Source organism: Scomber scombrus, chromosome 8, assembly GCF_963691925.1.
Source record: "Scomber scombrus chromosome 8, fScoSco1.1, whole genome shotgun sequence".
Classification (NCBI taxonomy): domain Eukaryota; kingdom Metazoa; phylum Chordata; class Actinopteri; order Scombriformes; family Scombridae; genus Scomber; species Scomber scombrus.
In genome coordinates, this window is record NC_084977.1 from 20,350,103 (window position 1) to 20,368,177 (window position 18,075).

General features: G+C 40.7%; 1 protein-coding gene across 6 annotated transcripts in view; it reads right to left on the minus strand.

Annotated features, from left to right (window-relative positions):
• ptprsa (protein tyrosine phosphatase receptor type Sa) overlaps positions 1-18,075 on the minus strand; it is a 190,063-nt gene that overhangs the window by 41,231 nt on the left and 130,757 nt on the right. For all 6 annotated transcript variants that reach the window (XM_062423807.1, XM_062423805.1, XM_062423804.1 and 3 more), the window contains 7 exons: positions 15,328-15,648; positions 12,972-13,165; positions 10,284-10,401; positions 2,632-3,225; positions 1,524-1,618; positions 912-1,159; positions 496-583 (listed from right to left, as the gene is read on the minus strand). In XM_062423807.1, the coding sequence (XP_062279791.1) occupies positions 496-583; positions 912-1,159; positions 1,524-1,618; positions 2,632-3,225; positions 10,284-10,401; positions 12,972-13,165; positions 15,328-15,648 (1,658 nt within the window). The remainder of the gene's footprint in view (positions 1-495; positions 584-911; positions 1,160-1,523; positions 1,619-2,631; positions 3,226-10,283; positions 10,402-12,971; positions 13,166-15,327; positions 15,649-18,075) is intronic.

The window sequence follows — 18,075 nt, forward strand, 5'->3', positions numbered from 1 at the left end:
TAAACTGCAGGTGCCCTTCCCCAACCCCTCTCATTTATTTCAAACTGAAGTAGGCAGAAGGAATGTGTGTAATCCCAAATCCAATAGGGATGGTTGCTGTTGATCTAATGCTCAAGGTGACCCTGAGCTATGGGAAGAGTGGGAGACGACTGTGTAACTCTTCCCTTTGCATGCTTCAGGTCTGTGTGTGTGTGTGTGTGTATGTGTGTGTGTGATGTTGGTGGTATAATCATGTCTGTGTCCATGCCTGGTAGATGGTGTGTACAATACAATTTGCCTAGCAGATGTAACTGTTCATAAATCAAACACGTGCAGCTAGAATGCCTGCTTAAAAACACTTTGTCCATAGAAAAAGTGTCTCTAAAAACAGAATGTATGACTTAAATTTTGACGTTGTCTCTTCTCATTAAAGATGCTTCATTCTGTTTGACTCTGCACATTCAAACACCCCAAATAATTTCTGGAGGGTTTGTATTTGCTTTTCAAAGATTCTACCTCTTCCATGTCCATCTCATCTGGGTTCTTCAGGTTTTTGACAGTTCCTGAGGTCCTCTTAAGTGGCACCACAACTACATAGAAGTTCCTGGAATTACAGCATCAAAGTAAATTACACAAATATAATAGTGACTTTTGGTTGACACTGTTTGACAATTTAGAGGAAAACTTCCCCACAAATTCACTACAGGATTGACAGGAAATTGCAGTGATAAATCAATACTTGCAAGGAGTCTAGCCATGATAAGTATGTCAAGAAATCCTAAAACTAAACTCCCTTTTCGACACATTTCAGACATCCTGAGATCTCAATCCATATTGCATCAGACCTCAAACATTTTGAGACTTAAACCCCAAGCCTCAAATATAATTTAGACAGAGCCTTCAGAACCCATCTTTCAGCATGCTATGCTCACTTGACATCTTTGCTATCGATGGGTGGGAAGGACATGAGCATATTGTCAGGCTCAGCGTAGATGTCCAGCTTAGGTTTCTTGACCAGGATGAGTGGCGCGGTCCTGGCCACCACACGGTGTTTTGGTCCACCGTCCATGCTTTCTTGGCAGGTCACCCTGAACTCATAGGTACTGTTGTGCCTCAGCCCAGTAACGAGCACCCTCATCTGCCTGGCATCCACGTCCATCTTCTGACGGTTGTACTCAATCTAGAGTTCAAGATGATTCAGAATTTTGGCAGGTCAATAGTTTGGTGGTTGAATAGACATGGTAGGCGAGTAGGTGGATGTAGGTAAGAATTTTGATGTGCATTAGTTTATGCATTGTGAATAGCTATGTTGGAATGATCAGTAGTTGAATAAATGCACTAAAATATGCTAATCACAAATGCAGTAAGAATGCATCGGTGTGAAATCCAAACATTTTCTATTTTAGCAAAACAGATGAAAATGAGTTTTAAATATTAAAGTGGGATTGTCTGAATGTTTTGAAATTATAATCTAAAGTGAAACAAAAGTTAAAATGTAACTCAGATGATATGACAGCTGAAATTATTTTTTAAATTAAACTCACTGTGCATTTGTATGGGGATCTGCTTTCAGAAAACTTCCATGCAAGGACCACTGTGGTCTTGGTGGCCCACTTGACAGTGAAATTCTTTGGAACATCTGTTGAATGGAAGTGCAAGAAAAAAAAGCAAAAAGAGTGTATCTTTAGTGAACATTTAGAGACACAAAGGAAATGGAGACAGAAGAAGAACCTTGGTTTAATGAAACAAAAAACAAAACAAAACAAAAGCTGTTGTTCCCCTGCAACGTTCCTCTGGGTTGGAGAGTGAGTGTAACGGTGAGCTGTGATTGGCTGTGAGAAGGGTAACTCCATTGGTTAAGACACACAGAACGAAAGACTCATGGACGACAAACCTATGGAGCACAAGGGTGCGCCCACTGGCTAGTCATTGTTGGTAGTGCAAACCCATATCACCACTGTCTTTGAACCCATGACCACTTGAGGATTAACAACTGACCCACAATGTCAACTATTCCTACACTTCTACTGAGTCTGGGTTGGCACTGCCAACATGCTGCCAGGCGGGCATAGAGACAGACCCAGAACACAACATGCCAACAGTCCTCAGCAGTACAACTGGGGGATGCCATGCCACAAGCTGTCCCACTAAGGGACAGGGGGTGGGGGAATTAGGAAAGGAAAGGGGTTAGGAAGTATCTCAAAATAAAACTAAAACAAAAAAAAATTAAAAAAACAAAATTCACTTTCTGTCAACTTTCGACTGGGTTTGACTGAAGTCCTACCTTGTTTGAAAACTGGGATTGTGAGATGGCATTAGCTGCGTGAGTGTGCAAAGGGCTGCAAGGATGACTGACTGGATGAGTGTCTGACCAAACAGCACTTACCTTGAAATTCTAGGCTGCTCTCCTCTTTCTCAAAATGACTGACTATAACTTACTGACTTTTACCTCGTTTTACCTTGTTTCGGTTAGTGAAGTGAGTGTCCCACGGCAAACATTTTTAATATCAATCTTTTTTTCTTTCTTGAGCAGAAGTGGAGGTGTAGTAGAAGGGGGTGGGGCAGTTTTCAATTTTGTGTTGTTGCAGATTGTTTTAAGCCAATTTCCAACCCCCTGCCAACTGGGTTGGGAGAGAAACAGGCAAGTCCTACCTGTTGGATCAAAGGCCACCGTCCGATACTGGATAGGGGGGCTGTAGGGCCCTGGACCTACACTGGTGTGTGCACGTATTTTCACATCGTATGCCGAGTTCGGTTTGAGGCTGTTGAGCACATAGCTGGACTGGCTGGGGGGTAAACGGAGCTCCTGTGGTGCTCCTCCGGTACCAGCTTCTTTATAGGCCAAAGTGTACTCTGTGATTAACCCATTCCTCTCCGCCAGCACTGGTGGAGACCAGGACAGCTGCACTGAGCAACATGTCACATTGGAGCCCTCGTTAATTTGAGGATATCCCCCCGGTGTATTTTCAGGCACATTCAGTTCCACTGCAGCCTCGTCCCCAAAGCCCCCCCTGCTCTTGGCTGAGACTTTAAAGAGGTAGGTGGCACCCCGGTGAATGCTGCCCACTGAATACTGTCGTTCTTGGGGAGCAAATTCCAGTGTGGCCAAAGGAGAGACATCTTTTCGACCAAACTGGAGCCTGTAACCTTGCAGGTCCATGCCATTGACCAGGTCTGGTGCGTCCCAGCGAACCATAGCAGATGTCTCTGAGTCCTGAGCCACTGACAAATAGGGCGCACCAGGCACTGTAGACAGATACAGAAAGAAGAAATAGTAAATAAAATAAGAAATAAAACAAATCTTTATTAAATCAATTATTAATTTCTACAATTTATATTCATGTAGGATGTATGATTTTAAAGTGATTCGTTGAGATGTAAATACCAAATTAAAGAGACACCATGAATACTACAGAAGTGGTATTGAGGAAATTATTGGTGCTTTTTATGAGGCAAACACCAGTTTTGTTATCCCAATCATATCATGTCCACTTTCTTACAATCAGCAATATCATACATTTGAAAATAAGTAATTATCATCAACAACTTTTTTTATTTAATTTGTTTGCTTAAAACAATTAAATATGGACTGTAATCCTCCTTACATTATTAGGCAAAATGTAGATAAGAAATGTTGCAGAATACACATTTTATCTATGGAAACTTAACTGGCATACCCTTCTCTGATATATCCTGGTAATACTGATTAATTGTCTACCTAGTGTTAGTTAAGTTCATCTGGCAACACCCTCCTACCCCTCCCTGGATTCATCATTCCTTGACTTCATCAACTACAACTGTATTATCACACTGCTTGATCGATGCCTCTCGTCCCACTGTATAAATACACTACCCTGCCATTGTTCTTGGTCAGTTTACTATCACAAACCCACTCTGTGTCTGTAAACTCACCATTTACAAGCATACACAATAAAACACCCTTCTTCTTCAAGCAGAAGTTTGCATGTTTCACAAATGAAATAATGCAAAAGTGTATTGAAGAAGTGTAATTACTTCAATTTAAGCCATTAATCAGGTGACACCCTCATAATATGAGTCAGGTTATGCTGCATAGAGATGTGGAAGATTCTTAGAGCCTCTAAATTCTTTAGTGATCACTGTATCCATTACCATTTCATGATACATGTATGCTCCAGCCAAAATCATTTCTGTACTGCAAAGCATCACTAAAACTTTGAGCACAGAACAGTGCCTCTTTCAGCTGTAAGAGTCATCTCTTGTTGTAAAATGGATGATCTACACTTGGGGTCTAGACACCATTCTTCAGAGTGGCCCAGTTTTGCTGCTCTTATGGATGACATGTCTTGTCTTAAACCTCCTTTTAAGGCCCATCAGTGTGATAGAGGCAGCAGCAGTTATGGGAATTCTTCAGTTCTCAAGTTGCTGTCAATGCTATGTGAGAGATGAGTGTGGTTGATTCTCACTTGAGCCCCATCTCTCTGTAAATAGATTCTATCTTGACTCACTCATCTATTCCCCTCCATTCTCAGAAATATCAGGCAGTGGCAGGTAAGATAACTGGCAAATATTAGTAAAGTTACAATCACACACACATGGAGTGTGTAATCACTGGTGAGAAGATTGGCTATCTTTGTATACGTTTGATTCAAAAAGCTTGCCAACTGGGTCTGAGGCAAATTGGTTGATCCTGGCACTGAGAGCTTTTTCAGCATAAATTAAAATAGCTGAATAAGCTACATGCAAATTAGTAATTCTTAACGAGCAAGGACTATGCCACAACAATGTGGTGATTAAAGGCTTAATGGGAACGAGTAAGTATTGGATGTTGAGGATGGTTGAATGGATGGGGGTAGGGGGTGAAAGTGGAAGGAGGGTGTTGTTGGATAGGATGGTTGGGATGGATTTAATGAAGGGTAGGTGGAGGGGTCTGTCTGAGGCACAGTTTCATCAGAGTTGATTACAGAAAGACCCCAGAATAAGACCTGGGAGAGGTATGCACAGGATTGAATCAGAGGGGATGAGATAAGGGATGAGAGGAGGAAGGAAGAGAGGGTCAAGGGACGTGGGCAGGAACGGGCAGAGGGGAGGGATGGAGTAGGGGTCAGATAGGAAAGTAATGACGGCTGGGCAGGAAAGGAAAGAAAACTGTGATTGAAAACTGTGATTATTAGCTTCTCTGCCCTGAAACTTGTACAGAGTTGGACTATTGTAACAATATTTTGGTAAGTTTGATGTTACCAGATTATGATACCTGCTGTGTAAGCTGAAGTGGCTAACGTTTTCCCAGATGTGCACAGACCAGTGTTCCCGGTAAGCTAGGGTTTGCTTTGGTCTGAGGTACCAGGGCATACCTCTATTAGATGCTTTTTTTAATGTAAATGTGCCTGTGTGTATCTGTGTGCATAATGTGTGTATGTACATGTGTATGTGTTTATGTGTGCAATGGTATAGGCCCTGGTTTGCAGCCAGATTCAGCTCCTATATCATCATTCCAGCTGCACACAGAGCTATTTGGCTTCTTGCCCAGTATGGACTTAAAGTAATTTGGAGAAGCTAACATTAGTCTGAGGCAACAGTCCTCCCTCTCAGTGGAATAGTACCCTTGTGTGTGTGTGTGTGTGTGTGTGTCTGTGTACATGTGCATAAATAAAGTCTAAATTCATCCCCCAAAAAGAGTCTTACTTACCAAAGTAAAAACACCCACACAAAGCAATCCACCCTACATACAATCCATCGTTCATTTTCATTTGCTAATGGTCTTCTTTCTAAAGACCGCTGGAGGAAGATGAGGTTGGGTAGGATGATGGTGGCCAGTCAACTGATTCTGGCGGGGGGCGCCAAGTGTTGGGAGAGACAAATGCTCCTAATACTCTTCGGGTACATGGATACATAGCTCAGCTTGATGTAATTTAAAAGCCTGCTCTACCTTCATACTCATCGCTAATCAAGGAAATAAAATCTGAAATAATGATGCTGTTATGAGTCAGTGTGTATGTGTGTGTTTGTTTGCTATTAAAAATATCTGTGCTTCGCTTCCAACCTTAACAGGCTTACAAATGTATCCATTACAACCACAGTAGCCCTGAACCAGTTTTATTATTTGTACGTTTCAAACAGTGGCCAATTGCACACTGGGGAGAAGGGTACTAAGCCAGCAGATTGGTGTTAGGAGGGAAGGGGGCACAAGGGTTGTTAAATAGTGTGTACAGAGAGTGTGTTCAGTTGTGTGTATGTGGTGCACAGGGTGATGAGAGATAGAAAAAGTGCATGGTGAGGGGTGAGAAATGAGTGAATGAGGTATGATGAAGGTGACTGGGGACAAGGAGCAATCTGCTGCAAAGAGGGCCCAAAAGGGATATGAGGAGGCAGAAATGTTTGTGTGTGTGTGTTTGTGTGTCTACATGAGTGATTCTGGGGTTCTTGGACACCTTGATTGTCCCTCTCCTCCTACATTTTCACCCCTCCCCCCTTACACTCTCCCTGATTCTTTCCCCATCTCTCCGTCTCTGAACAATTCCCTCTCCTTTCATCTCCCAACCTCCTACCCATCCTCTACCCCTCACTCTGCGTCCATTTCAGGGTCGACCCTGGTTCAATCCCTTATTGTGAGCCTCCCGGCACGTTTCCCATCAGGCCATTGTATTAACAGCCTGCTGTTGACACTCACTCAGCCAGATTGAGAAAGGGGTGATCAGGTTTCGCTCTCATTTCCTCCCTCTCTTGTGCATGCCAGTCGTGCTCACTCAGATCAACATATACATACAAACAAAAATATCACCTCTGTGCTTTTCTGCAAAGGACAAGGTGCATACACATACATACAGTTCTTAATCACTTGTTCACACTATACTATCTAGTATGTGGTAATGTGGGAAATGTCATGGAGTCAAATCTACTACAAATTTAACCTGGCCCATTTAAATACTTTAAGAAAGCAAGATAGATAGAAAGACAGAGAGACATTGATATCTTCTCATTGGACCAAAATATTAATCATGAAGTTACCAAACATGCAACAGGGCGATTTGGGGTGATACTTCAAGTCAGTGTCCTGCTGTCAGCATTGGAATATGTATCCAACCCTTTAAAACATACACATACATTCATTACCCTGCATCCTTTTACACTATGGAGCGATCCCAATGAGGTGCTGTGAAGGTTGACAAAAGCTATCCACATACTACAAGGGCAAGATGCCCTACTAAAGGTATTTAAGTGCCTTCCTACCAACAGTGTAACTGAGTTCATTTGAATCTTTATCCACTATGACTTGCAATAAAATCAATGCATTATGTAAACCACTTCACATAATTACAAATATGATCTCATCCATTTGTCCATCATTGCAAGCATAGCACTAATATCTGGTGACACTATCAGCATGAGTATATTATTGTATATAGTGTATATAATGTAATGAGGACCCTCCACAACTGCTGGGGAATTGCTCTCTGACTCACCATGCCCAAAATCTCCATATTTTATCTGATTTCTTGCTTCTACTGTATGGTGTCTTAGGTTAGAGGTCATTTTCAACAATATTTTTCATTGTGTTTGTTGATTAGGTATTTCTAATTTGTTTCAGGAACTGTTCCTGAACTCAAGATCATTACATTTATTTTCCTCTTACACCTGAACAAAAAAGAGGAAAGATGGGATGGTCATTCATTCCTTCTCCTTTCAGCCCAGTAAAAACATTCTTAATGTGCAGATGGGATAGCAGAATAGCAATTTTGGTCCCTTAGAAACTTTGTTTCACCTTGGCCATGGTGAAGTTTGTTTCTCAGACGGAGAGTTTGGAAGTATGAATCACGAAAAAGCACTTTTCAAACCTGGCTTTCATTCAGCAAACAAAGACAGCTACATACAGAATGCTGTTTGTCTGTGACTCACAAATAAGTGTGCACTTCTACTTGTTTGTATATCCTACAAAATCCTGAGATAGATTATTTTCGATACTTTCTGATACACCAAACAGCCAGACAGGCTTGTTGGAATGGCTGGAAGATGAAAAGATTGGGCTACTGATGTGAATTGACTTATAAGTGGCCTGAAAACATACTGGCTTTGTAAGGATGTTCTCTATTGATGAAGCTTTTCAGGCCTTTATGTTTCCAACAAAGAACAGACCTATGTCGTCATAGTTTCTAGAGGCAATTGCTCACTTTAAGTGCATGCTTGTCTATAAGAAAGATTTTAAGAGCCATTTCATTTGTGATGTGTATTTGCGCATGTCTTAAAAGCGTGTACATGCAAAAGCATTCAAATGGTATAACATTTTATTTGCATCAAACAAAAAAAGTTTGCCAGTTTGAGCCACTTGAGTAAGTGATTTTGCAGATGAATAACAATTAAAAACAACACAGACTGTATATCTGGGTTTTTACTTTGTAAAAATTCATTTTTTTTAATACAGTCACATAAAAGGATAGCAGTTTTAGTCATATGGCAGCATAAAATATTATCTCTGAAAATGAGCCAAACCATATAAGCAAACTGGGCTAAACCCATCAGAAATTATATTAAAGCTGTCAGACTTTAAGAGTAAATTGAAATGAATAAAAGTGATAGGAAGGGCTTGCAGACTGGAATACTGAGACTGATTTTTGTAATGATATGGTCTGACTGTAGACATAATATAAAATTTGATTTTGTAATTAATTTGGTCCTGTTGTTTGTCCATGTTGTTTTTAAGCTAAGAATGGCTCTAGCCTTAAGATTAATCTAAATTAAGGTTGCACTGGAGTTGCACAAACCGATAAATTATACAAAAGATTTTTGGCATCTTTCTGTATGACATTTCATCAAGTACCCATATAAAAGTTCCCTTTTGTTCCCTGCCTAGCACAGACCATAGTAAATTCTGTGGCAGGCTATTTCAGAAATCCTGTGACTAGCTATTCACTAGGCTTCCTAATATTCCTCAGAACAAGAAGGACAACCACTTCCCCTCTAAAAAAAGGCAGCTGAAGCTTGTCCTCTCCCCACCTCTCACCCCTTCCCTATTTCTATTCATCTTGGCCCCTTGGAATAAACCATTTCTTTACACTTCAATAATAAAAAAGCAGAGACTTTCCCTCTGAGGGACAGACAGAGTGTGCTAGACTGGCATATCAGTCAGCCGGCCCTGACAGGAGGACGGAGAGTGACAGCACTCACTCAAGCCCCTTTGGCAACATTGCGGTCCTAGACACCTGTAACAGACACAGCTGTCAGGATCTGGGAAATTCGCCTGTGAGTGTGTTTTGGGTCATGAGAATGTGAAATGTGTCTGTGTGTATGTGTTGGTGTGTGTTTGTATTATGAATGTGTGTATGGTCATTGGTGCATGCATAATGCCACAGGATGGGTCTGCATGTATTGTGTATGGGTGCTCTGTTGTGGAAAGTGTGTGTGAGTAACTAGGTGTGTATGCACGCATGTGTGTGTATGCACGCATGTGTGTGTATCTAAAAGTATGTATGCAGTTGTTCACATTGGTTCTCTGAAGCTTCCCAAAGTCTCCTGGCACAGATGCTCACACAAAAGGATGCTCCTATCTTGGCTTGACGCCTTAAATTCTCTCAAAGAAGGCTTTCAGACTCTCAGGCAGACATCCATACAGGTTTAGATCATGTTCATGGTAACCAAGCTACACGCTTCCAAAGAGGCTCAAGCAGTCTAGTTAAACTGGTGTGCCTACTGGTAGTAACAAGGGAAAAACTGAATAAGACAAGGCTTTGTAGTGTGCATGCATTAGCCTCCAGTATTTTATCTTTAAAGCTCAAACCAACGATCCAGCAGGGGTTTTTCAAGCTGTTATAATCTGTCTGAAAAATCTCCAAGAAGCGTACACCACCTCCTTGATCTCTAAAAATCTGTGGATAGTCAAAGCAAATGTCATCTCTGGAAGACTGAACTGATGCTCCTGAATCAATATATACCTCGGAGTGCTTAACCTGTGGAAAAATGTCTTTTTTTCTAGATGAAAATGACTGACTTTACTCAAAAACATGTGCTATGCAACAAATGCCTTAGTTTGAGATATAGTTTGAGTATACCTAATGCACTTAATTTAGATGTCATGAACTCAAACTTGCAAATCTTGTGAATAGGTTTGAATCATTTAAAAGTACACCAATGTGTCTGTAAATGGGGTTTCCTTCGATGTCATTAATCAAATACTGAAACTGTACTCTGGCAATAAGAGCAGGCTGAGAAGGATGAAGAGCCTTTCAGAAAGTTGCCCTTCGGCCACATGCTAAAAAAATGTAATTCTATTGCTGCATCAAGAGAAGTTCAATAAATAAATCAACCAACAATTGATTTATCATTGCACTGACCTGCTCCTTTGGTCACCACCAGTTTGGGTTTGCTCCGGGCTCCATCTCCCTTGGTGGTGTATGCTGCCACTGTGATGGAGTAAGTAGTGTCCGGCTTGAGTCCTCCAATGACCATTTCCTATGGGAGACAGTGAAGAGACAGGAACAGGAAAATGTTAAAATGTATCTTTAATTTTCAATGATTGGACCCCACTTCATGCTACTCAAACTACCTTATGTAGAATGTTAAGCTGAGTGAAGTGTCTCCTGGTCCTCTTTATTAATTTTCACGAGGCATGCATTAAATGTAATGTTTTCCCCAAGGTAATGGGAAACCATTCCATTAAGTAAATCATTAGAGTTGCCGAGGTGGAGGAGGGATATTAGGTATGTAAATGGAAAGTACCCCCCCTTATTCCTTTAGCAATAGTCCAATCAACAACTTAACTTTGTGATAAATGCATGCTGAATACATCATGGCTATTCACTGGCAGTTTTTACCTCAGCCATTAAGTTTCCTTGAGTCCTCTTCAAAGAGAGGCTTCCGATCAATTCTAATGAATCTTTCAAGGGAGTAGGTTTGAACGAATGCAGAATGAGGTTTTTAACAGGCTGGTTGGCAGAGGGATGGGAGAGGTCAATAAAGGTAAATGAGCTATAAGTACTGTCTTGCACTTGAGATGGTATTCACGTAATGCAGATGAACTGAGGTTGCAAATCTGGGTTCAAAATAAGGGTACAATCTGCAGTTGTGAACTGTCATCAGAGATGTGATTTTTGATTTAAAGGTTCACTGTTAAAAAGGTACCGTTTCAATATTTTCTCTACTAAGAGATGAAACAAAAGTGTTGCAAACTTCAGGCAGAACTGTAATTCTAAGGCATCACACAGACAATTTGATAGTTTAGAAAAAAATCACAAACACAATAAAGAAAAACAAAACAAAACAACAACAAAATAAACCAAAAAACATTTACACCACCAGAGCACAAGACAAAACACACTGTATCACACACAGCATGACACAAGTAGCATTAGCATTCCAGACACAGTGGGCAGTGGATATTGCATCAGCCACCATTTTGTAGAAGCTAGCTGGCAGTAGAAGTTTGTCCTTTTTTCCTCAGTGGCACATAGAGACAGTGTGGAGGTTGGTTGGCCAGACAGCTAAGGTGAAACCTCTAAGCCACTTTGTTATCTAAACTTACTGAATGAGGATTGGAGAGGTTGTGTAAACTGTGAATCCAACCAGGTTGATGCAATACCCGCTGTTTTATACCCATTCAGCTACACAAAGCACTCAGGCAAAATTTCTTACTCACATATTCAGCTGTATCGTCCGTTTCCCACTAACCCCCCCGCCAAAGAGGAGAGTGCAGGAGAGATAGCAATATTTTTTAAGGAAGAGAGAGAAAAGAAAGGGAAGAAATAGGATTGTGAGAGACGGGGGCATTAGAAGTCTAGGAGCAGAGGGTTGGTATCAGAAATAGGTCACTGGTTTTGAGGGGTCAGGAAAGAGAGAAGCTGTTTGAAGCTTATGTTATGAGAAGCAGCTGAGACAAAGCTGAGAGTTGTATAGGTCTGCCTGTGGGGACAGGAGATGTTTAACCATGCTACTGTGCAGCTAATGATAAGCTACCTCAGTGTTAAATCATTGCTAGCTACTGCCAGAAGAGACAATCAAATGTAGCTTACGGTTTAATGATGAGGTCATTTTGAAATATACTAACAAAAATAACAACTAAAAACATATTTTGCCTTGCACGCTTTGTTGACTGCTGGGTGTGTGCATGCATTGCCGTGGATCTTATAATTTAAGTTATTTAAGCTCATTCTACTTTTGGATTTGTGGGTCAGCTCACGCTATAAATGTAAACGTGATACTGGTGGTATTTGGCTTGATTGGAACTTCATTCATGAGCTAAATATAGAGTTTGGTTCATTCATTCCTAAAATATGTAGCATTGCATACAACTATTTTTTTCTGTTGTTTCCCTATTGCTTCAAGGCTGTAATTTCCATGTGGATGATTGCTACCGTGCAAAAAAGTCTCACTCTGGCAGGATTCCTCAAGCATTGTGTTGACAGAAGTTTGTAAAAAAGAAGGGAAAAAAGCCATTATACAGGGCTCCATGACAATTCTAGCTGTCAGTGATGGTTGATTTTTGGCGAAATGTTTTTATACCAATTTTACTTCCTCCTAGCCAAGAATACTATAATCAACATTTTCTTTGAGTCTTTGCATTGGATACATACACAATCAGACATTTCATGGCAGATGTTGCCATAAAGAAGGGGTCTAGACATTCGTAATAAAAGCCATGGAAGCAGAAGAGGGAGGACAAGATGAGTGAAGCTTTGATTACAGTTCTTGTTGTGGGCTGAGGGGAAAAGAATATTGCTGCAATATGAAATGAAATCCAAGAGGGAAGCGCACCTTTATCACTTTCCATACTCTAGCACTATTTGCACAGCCACTACAATGAGGATGAAGTACACAATTTGCAGTCTGTGAGAGAAAAAATTTAGGAAAAGTTTCCACTGAGGTTTTAAACATCAGCGTAACAGCATTGGTCTAATCTGCTTAAATGGTAGTGTCTTTATATCGTGATTAAAAAACAGATTTAAAGGCAGCACTGACTTTTTTTTACTATTTTTTACACAAGAACAATGCATTGATTTGTAGTGAGGAAACCTAGATGGTCATACCTGGGCGTCGGCCAGCATGACGTCCTTGATTAAGGGCAGACCCCGTGACTCGCCATTTTCCACACGTACATAGTGAACCTGGTAGCCACGGATCTGACCGTGCTGCTTTCCTGGCGTCAAGGAACGCCACATCACCTTTAGTGCTGTGGAGTTGAGGACCTCAACCTCCACCCGCCTTGGAGGACCGCCGGGAACTAAGAAACAAAACAAAACTCAAATCAGGGCCCCTTTGTTACAGCATTTTGGTTGTCATCCCTGCATTATTTTTAGATGATCACGGGGATGTAGAAAAGCCAAAAAATGCAATAAACATACAGGAGTTGTCTCAGTGAAATTGATGCATATCCTTCTCACTATTGCAGTGCAATAAGGAATTGGAGATTTATACAGGCTAAAACTCTGTCAAGGCATTAATAACCCCCGGACCCACACAATATCCATGAAACATACTGACAACTGACAAGATTGATAGACAGAGACATTAAAAAACAACAAACACAAACACACTCCTCCAGTCCTGTCAGTCTTCACGCAATATCATATCCCCCAACACACACACACACACACACACACACACACACACACACACACACACACACACACACACACACACACACACACACACACACACACACACACACACACACACACACACACACACACACACACACACACACACAAACACACACCACCACCCTTTCTCCTGTCTCCTCCACCTTTTCAATAACTGTCTGCTGTGTCCGTCTGCCATCAGTGCACAGCCTTGTCTCTCAGTCATAATGACAGGCCTTTATGGAAGGCCTTGCTTCCAGGCCTTTTGGTGTGCCACAGACTGGCCCTTTCTGAGATGGATGTGCCATTAATAAAACTCTTCCACTCAAACTGCTTCCATTTGCTTCTCCACAAACACTCTACTCTCCACAGTCCCCCTCTGCCCCCTTAAATCACTGCCCCATTTCCCCCCCATCGTTCCCTGTATCATTCACCAATCTTGTTTATTACAAAAATCTTTTCTACCTTTTAGCCCTGGCTCTTATTTCTTTACCGTACACTTCTCTGTCATGCGTTATTTTCCTAATGGCAGCATACAATTTGTTATAGCTATTGTCAGTGTGTCATGCGGTTTTTATCCTTTGCCTCCCTGATGCTGCTATCTATAGGTATAGACAGAATGTAAGCTTGTCTACTGTTGCAATCGTATATCAGTGTCAGAAAAATGCTTAAAATGCTGTGGTAATGGAAGTGAAATGGATCGTGGAGAATAGAAGCCAATGTCAGCCATCCGTCAAGGGTTCAAATGTGCTGTGACATGCCCCAATCTTTACTTGTCATTTTATCTATTTTATTGTTCAGCTGCTTTCCACCTTTATCATCTAGATTCTGGATCCAACTACGCTGCATGTTTTGTTTTGTTTTCTTCAATGTTTGAGGCTCTTGGCTTTTCTGACCTTTCCATTCACATCTATAGTTCATCAAACTGGGACATAACAGTTGCAGATGGAGGTACATATGTATCAAATGACCAGCAACACATAGAGCCAACATTTTTTTTTACTGTATATTTGAATGTTTTCTGCACTAAAGTCAACATGAACATAGTTGCTACCGTTCAACACCAAGCTTCACATGCACACAGTAACATCTAGGAAACCCAGTCCTTTTACCGAGGTGGAGCAGTCCAGGCTTTACCGCCAGGCTCAAAAACACCACAACAGTAGTTACTTATGACAGGGAAGATGTTATTAACTCTTTTACATAAACCATGTGGTCCAGTCAGAGGATCTTAATTGCAACCTTAGTAAACACAAACCTGCTTCCAACCTGTTGCCATTATAAATGCACAGGCCTTGCAATGTACAGCACTCATAAATGCTTATTGCTCTCAGTAGAGCAATGTGATGCTGTTAAAAGCATACAGATAGACCAGGATATGAGATGTGGTAGCTATTATGAATTGCATTTGGTTAATTATGTTTTAATAGCAACACGCTTGATTTCCCATCTGCATTATCTATTTTAAGTGGTTTCCTTTCATGTGATTTACACAATGTGTGTGATCTTGTTACTTATGGACAAAGATGTTGGTATGCTTCTCAAACTAACATCTTTAGTGTATTTAATGTATGTAGGATTGTATTCTGACAAATAGTGGGGTGTCTAACTTATCACATCATTTTTCTACTGGAAGTTTGTAAGATAGACATGTAGTGCATATGCATGTATACAAAAAGTTGCTCACATGCATACAGGCACAAATAACAACCCATTGCCAAGGGCACATTCACTACCAAACTAAACTACAATGCCTTTTCTCTCTACAGTTAATTTAGCCTCTACACAATAGAGATTCATGTACCGTCTTCGTCAGTCCGGCAGATCAGGGGCTCACTCTCAGGGCCCGGTCCAATCACAGTGAAGGCAGACACAGTGATGCGATACTGGGTCCACTTCTCCAATCGCTGCAGCAGCACCTGCTTTTCAGTGGCAGGCACCGTCGGTTCCTCCATTGCCTCTCCATCATCACTGCCCACTTCTGAGAGGCCCACCACATGGTAGCGCACCCTATACCCCGCCATGTCACCGTTCTGACTCGTCAAAGGTGGGGGGTGCCAACTTACCAGCAGGGTGGTGGAGCTGGTGCTGCTGCACTTAATGTCTTGAGGGGGGGCTGAGGGCTCTGGTGAGGTGGAAAGGACAGGAAGGAAGGGGGTCGAGGACGAGGAGGACGGGGAAGGGGGAAGGGAGGGGTGAAAAACAAAAAAATAAAAAGATGGGAGAGATAAAGAAAATGAAAAAGGAAAATTCCAAACTCAAATAAAAAACAAGAATAATTGAAACAAAAAATTGCAAAACAAAGACGGAGGCAAAATATGCTTCAAATACAATTAAAACCATCAAGCATATGTCAACAAAAAGGCATAAATGGACAATGACACCAGCTTGTGTAATAATGAATCAAGATGGCTACCCTTACTGTATATCTGGGGACTGTGTGGGACATGTGGACATTTGGGTCTAGAAGTTTCTTACCATTTAAAGATATCAAGAGCTTAAAACTTAAACTCAAACTGAAAGCTTAGCTGAAAGTAACAGAAGATGGTACTCAGATGTACGAGGACATTTATTCATCCTATTGTGCAATAAAAATTGCAAACCGTTTAGAACCCGATTAAGTTAATGATCTACAGACCTGTCTAACAACTGAAGACATTTGTCTGTCCTCTGCTGTATTTCAATTGAGGACGTGGGAATGTCTGACTCTGTCTGGCTCATGTTATCCATGTTGTAGGCTGTCCTCAATATTCTAACTCTAACTCTAAAAAGCATAGTTTTCCACAATCATTACTTTCAGCCAGATGCAGTATCAGATGGACTGGGATTAATACATCCATTGTGTGTATTTTGTAATTAGGAACTAACTAGAGGCGTGGCAAATATGGCAGCCATGAGCACTAAACCCCAAATTTTATAATTAGGGCTTTAATTTAAACTACTGAGCCACTCGGTTGTTCATGTGAGGATCAATAACTTATTATCATGTTCATACAGGCAACATAAATACAGATGAACATATCTAAATATGTTACATTTTATTGTGCATTGTTATTTACACAGATTGGATAGAAATAGAACACCCTTTACCCTAAATGATCATGATTAAACAATCCACTGAAAAGCATTTCTAATTGTTCCAGAACTCTCTTAGTCAAATTAGCATAAGCTAAATTAAGCTTTTTTTCTAAGTAACAGCTAACAGGGGGGTAGTGTAGTCTGTCCTTTTTTAATTTGTTACAGTATAAAAGCTTTCCAACACGGTGGCTGTTATTTGTGTCTGAAGTGCTCTTCCAAAACATATTAAAACCTAGACATCTGTGAACTTTCTAATTCAAACTCAATGCCTCTCGCTTCAAATCTGTGCCAAGCGCTTACACAGCTTGTACTTGTCCAGAGAGTGTGCTGTGCAAGGAGCGATAAAATGTTTCACTTCTCATCCAGAGTTTGGTATTATACGGATAAAAGGACATGTATGAAAATATTTTATCCACACTGGGTTCCTTCTATCCCCTTCAATGGTTTACAATATATTCTCCTCCATCTTGGTGTAAGAAACTAAGTTCATTATTACATTATCTGTTATGTAAGGTAAAACAAAACAAAAACAAAACAGAAAAAAAAAAAAAAAAAAAAAAAAAAAACAGCACAATAATCAAAAACAAAATGAAACACCATCAGAAAAACAGCATTCAACACACAGCAACTTAGGAGAAGAACTCAAATGAATCCAATGGGAACAAGCAGCATGTTTTCATTCCAAAATAAAGGCTGAAGAAATCATGAACTGAAGGAGGGTACTGGGAAATGAATTTCTCTGTAACCCATGTGACTCGAAAGAAAGAACCACAACAACTGTTAAGGTTCAAAATAACAACTCATGAGAAAACATGAAAAAACTGGATACTCAGCATAAACAGAAAATAAGAACATTTAACTCCTTAAACAAAACAAAGCAAAACCAAACAAAACAAAAGAAAAACAAAACCAAAATACAAGCATTGTCTGCATCATACGTACCTGGCTCCCACAAATACTAAATTTGAAAGACTTTCTTACCACCAGCTCCTAACTACAGAGCGTGCTTACTCTATAGTCAGTGAGTCTCAACACTTTCCCTCCCATAGAATGTGCGAGACATTTTGAGCAATCCCCATTTTTGAATCAGTAAATAACACCTTAAATTTTGAGCCAATGAGACTTGAATTTTGGACCCAGTTTGGTCCTATTCAGAGGGAAAGAGTTGGCTCTGAGCTGTAGTCAGGGCTGTTTAATACTGCTGTATCTTTGGGCCGGGGGGGGTCCACAAGATGTTGAGAGGGGAAAAGATAGGGGGAAACTTCACTCCCCAGCTATTTTGTTCTTTTCACTTGGCCACATACAAAAATGTCCTTCCTTGTTTACAATTTGTTCAAATAAATCCCATTTCATAGCCCCCTGCCTATGTATTGCGGTGCAGCTCACTGCCATTTTGAGAATGCCAAGACAGGAATAGAGGAAGGCAAGATGGAAAGCTTGTATTTCTGAATTCATGAAACTTTAATGATACTGT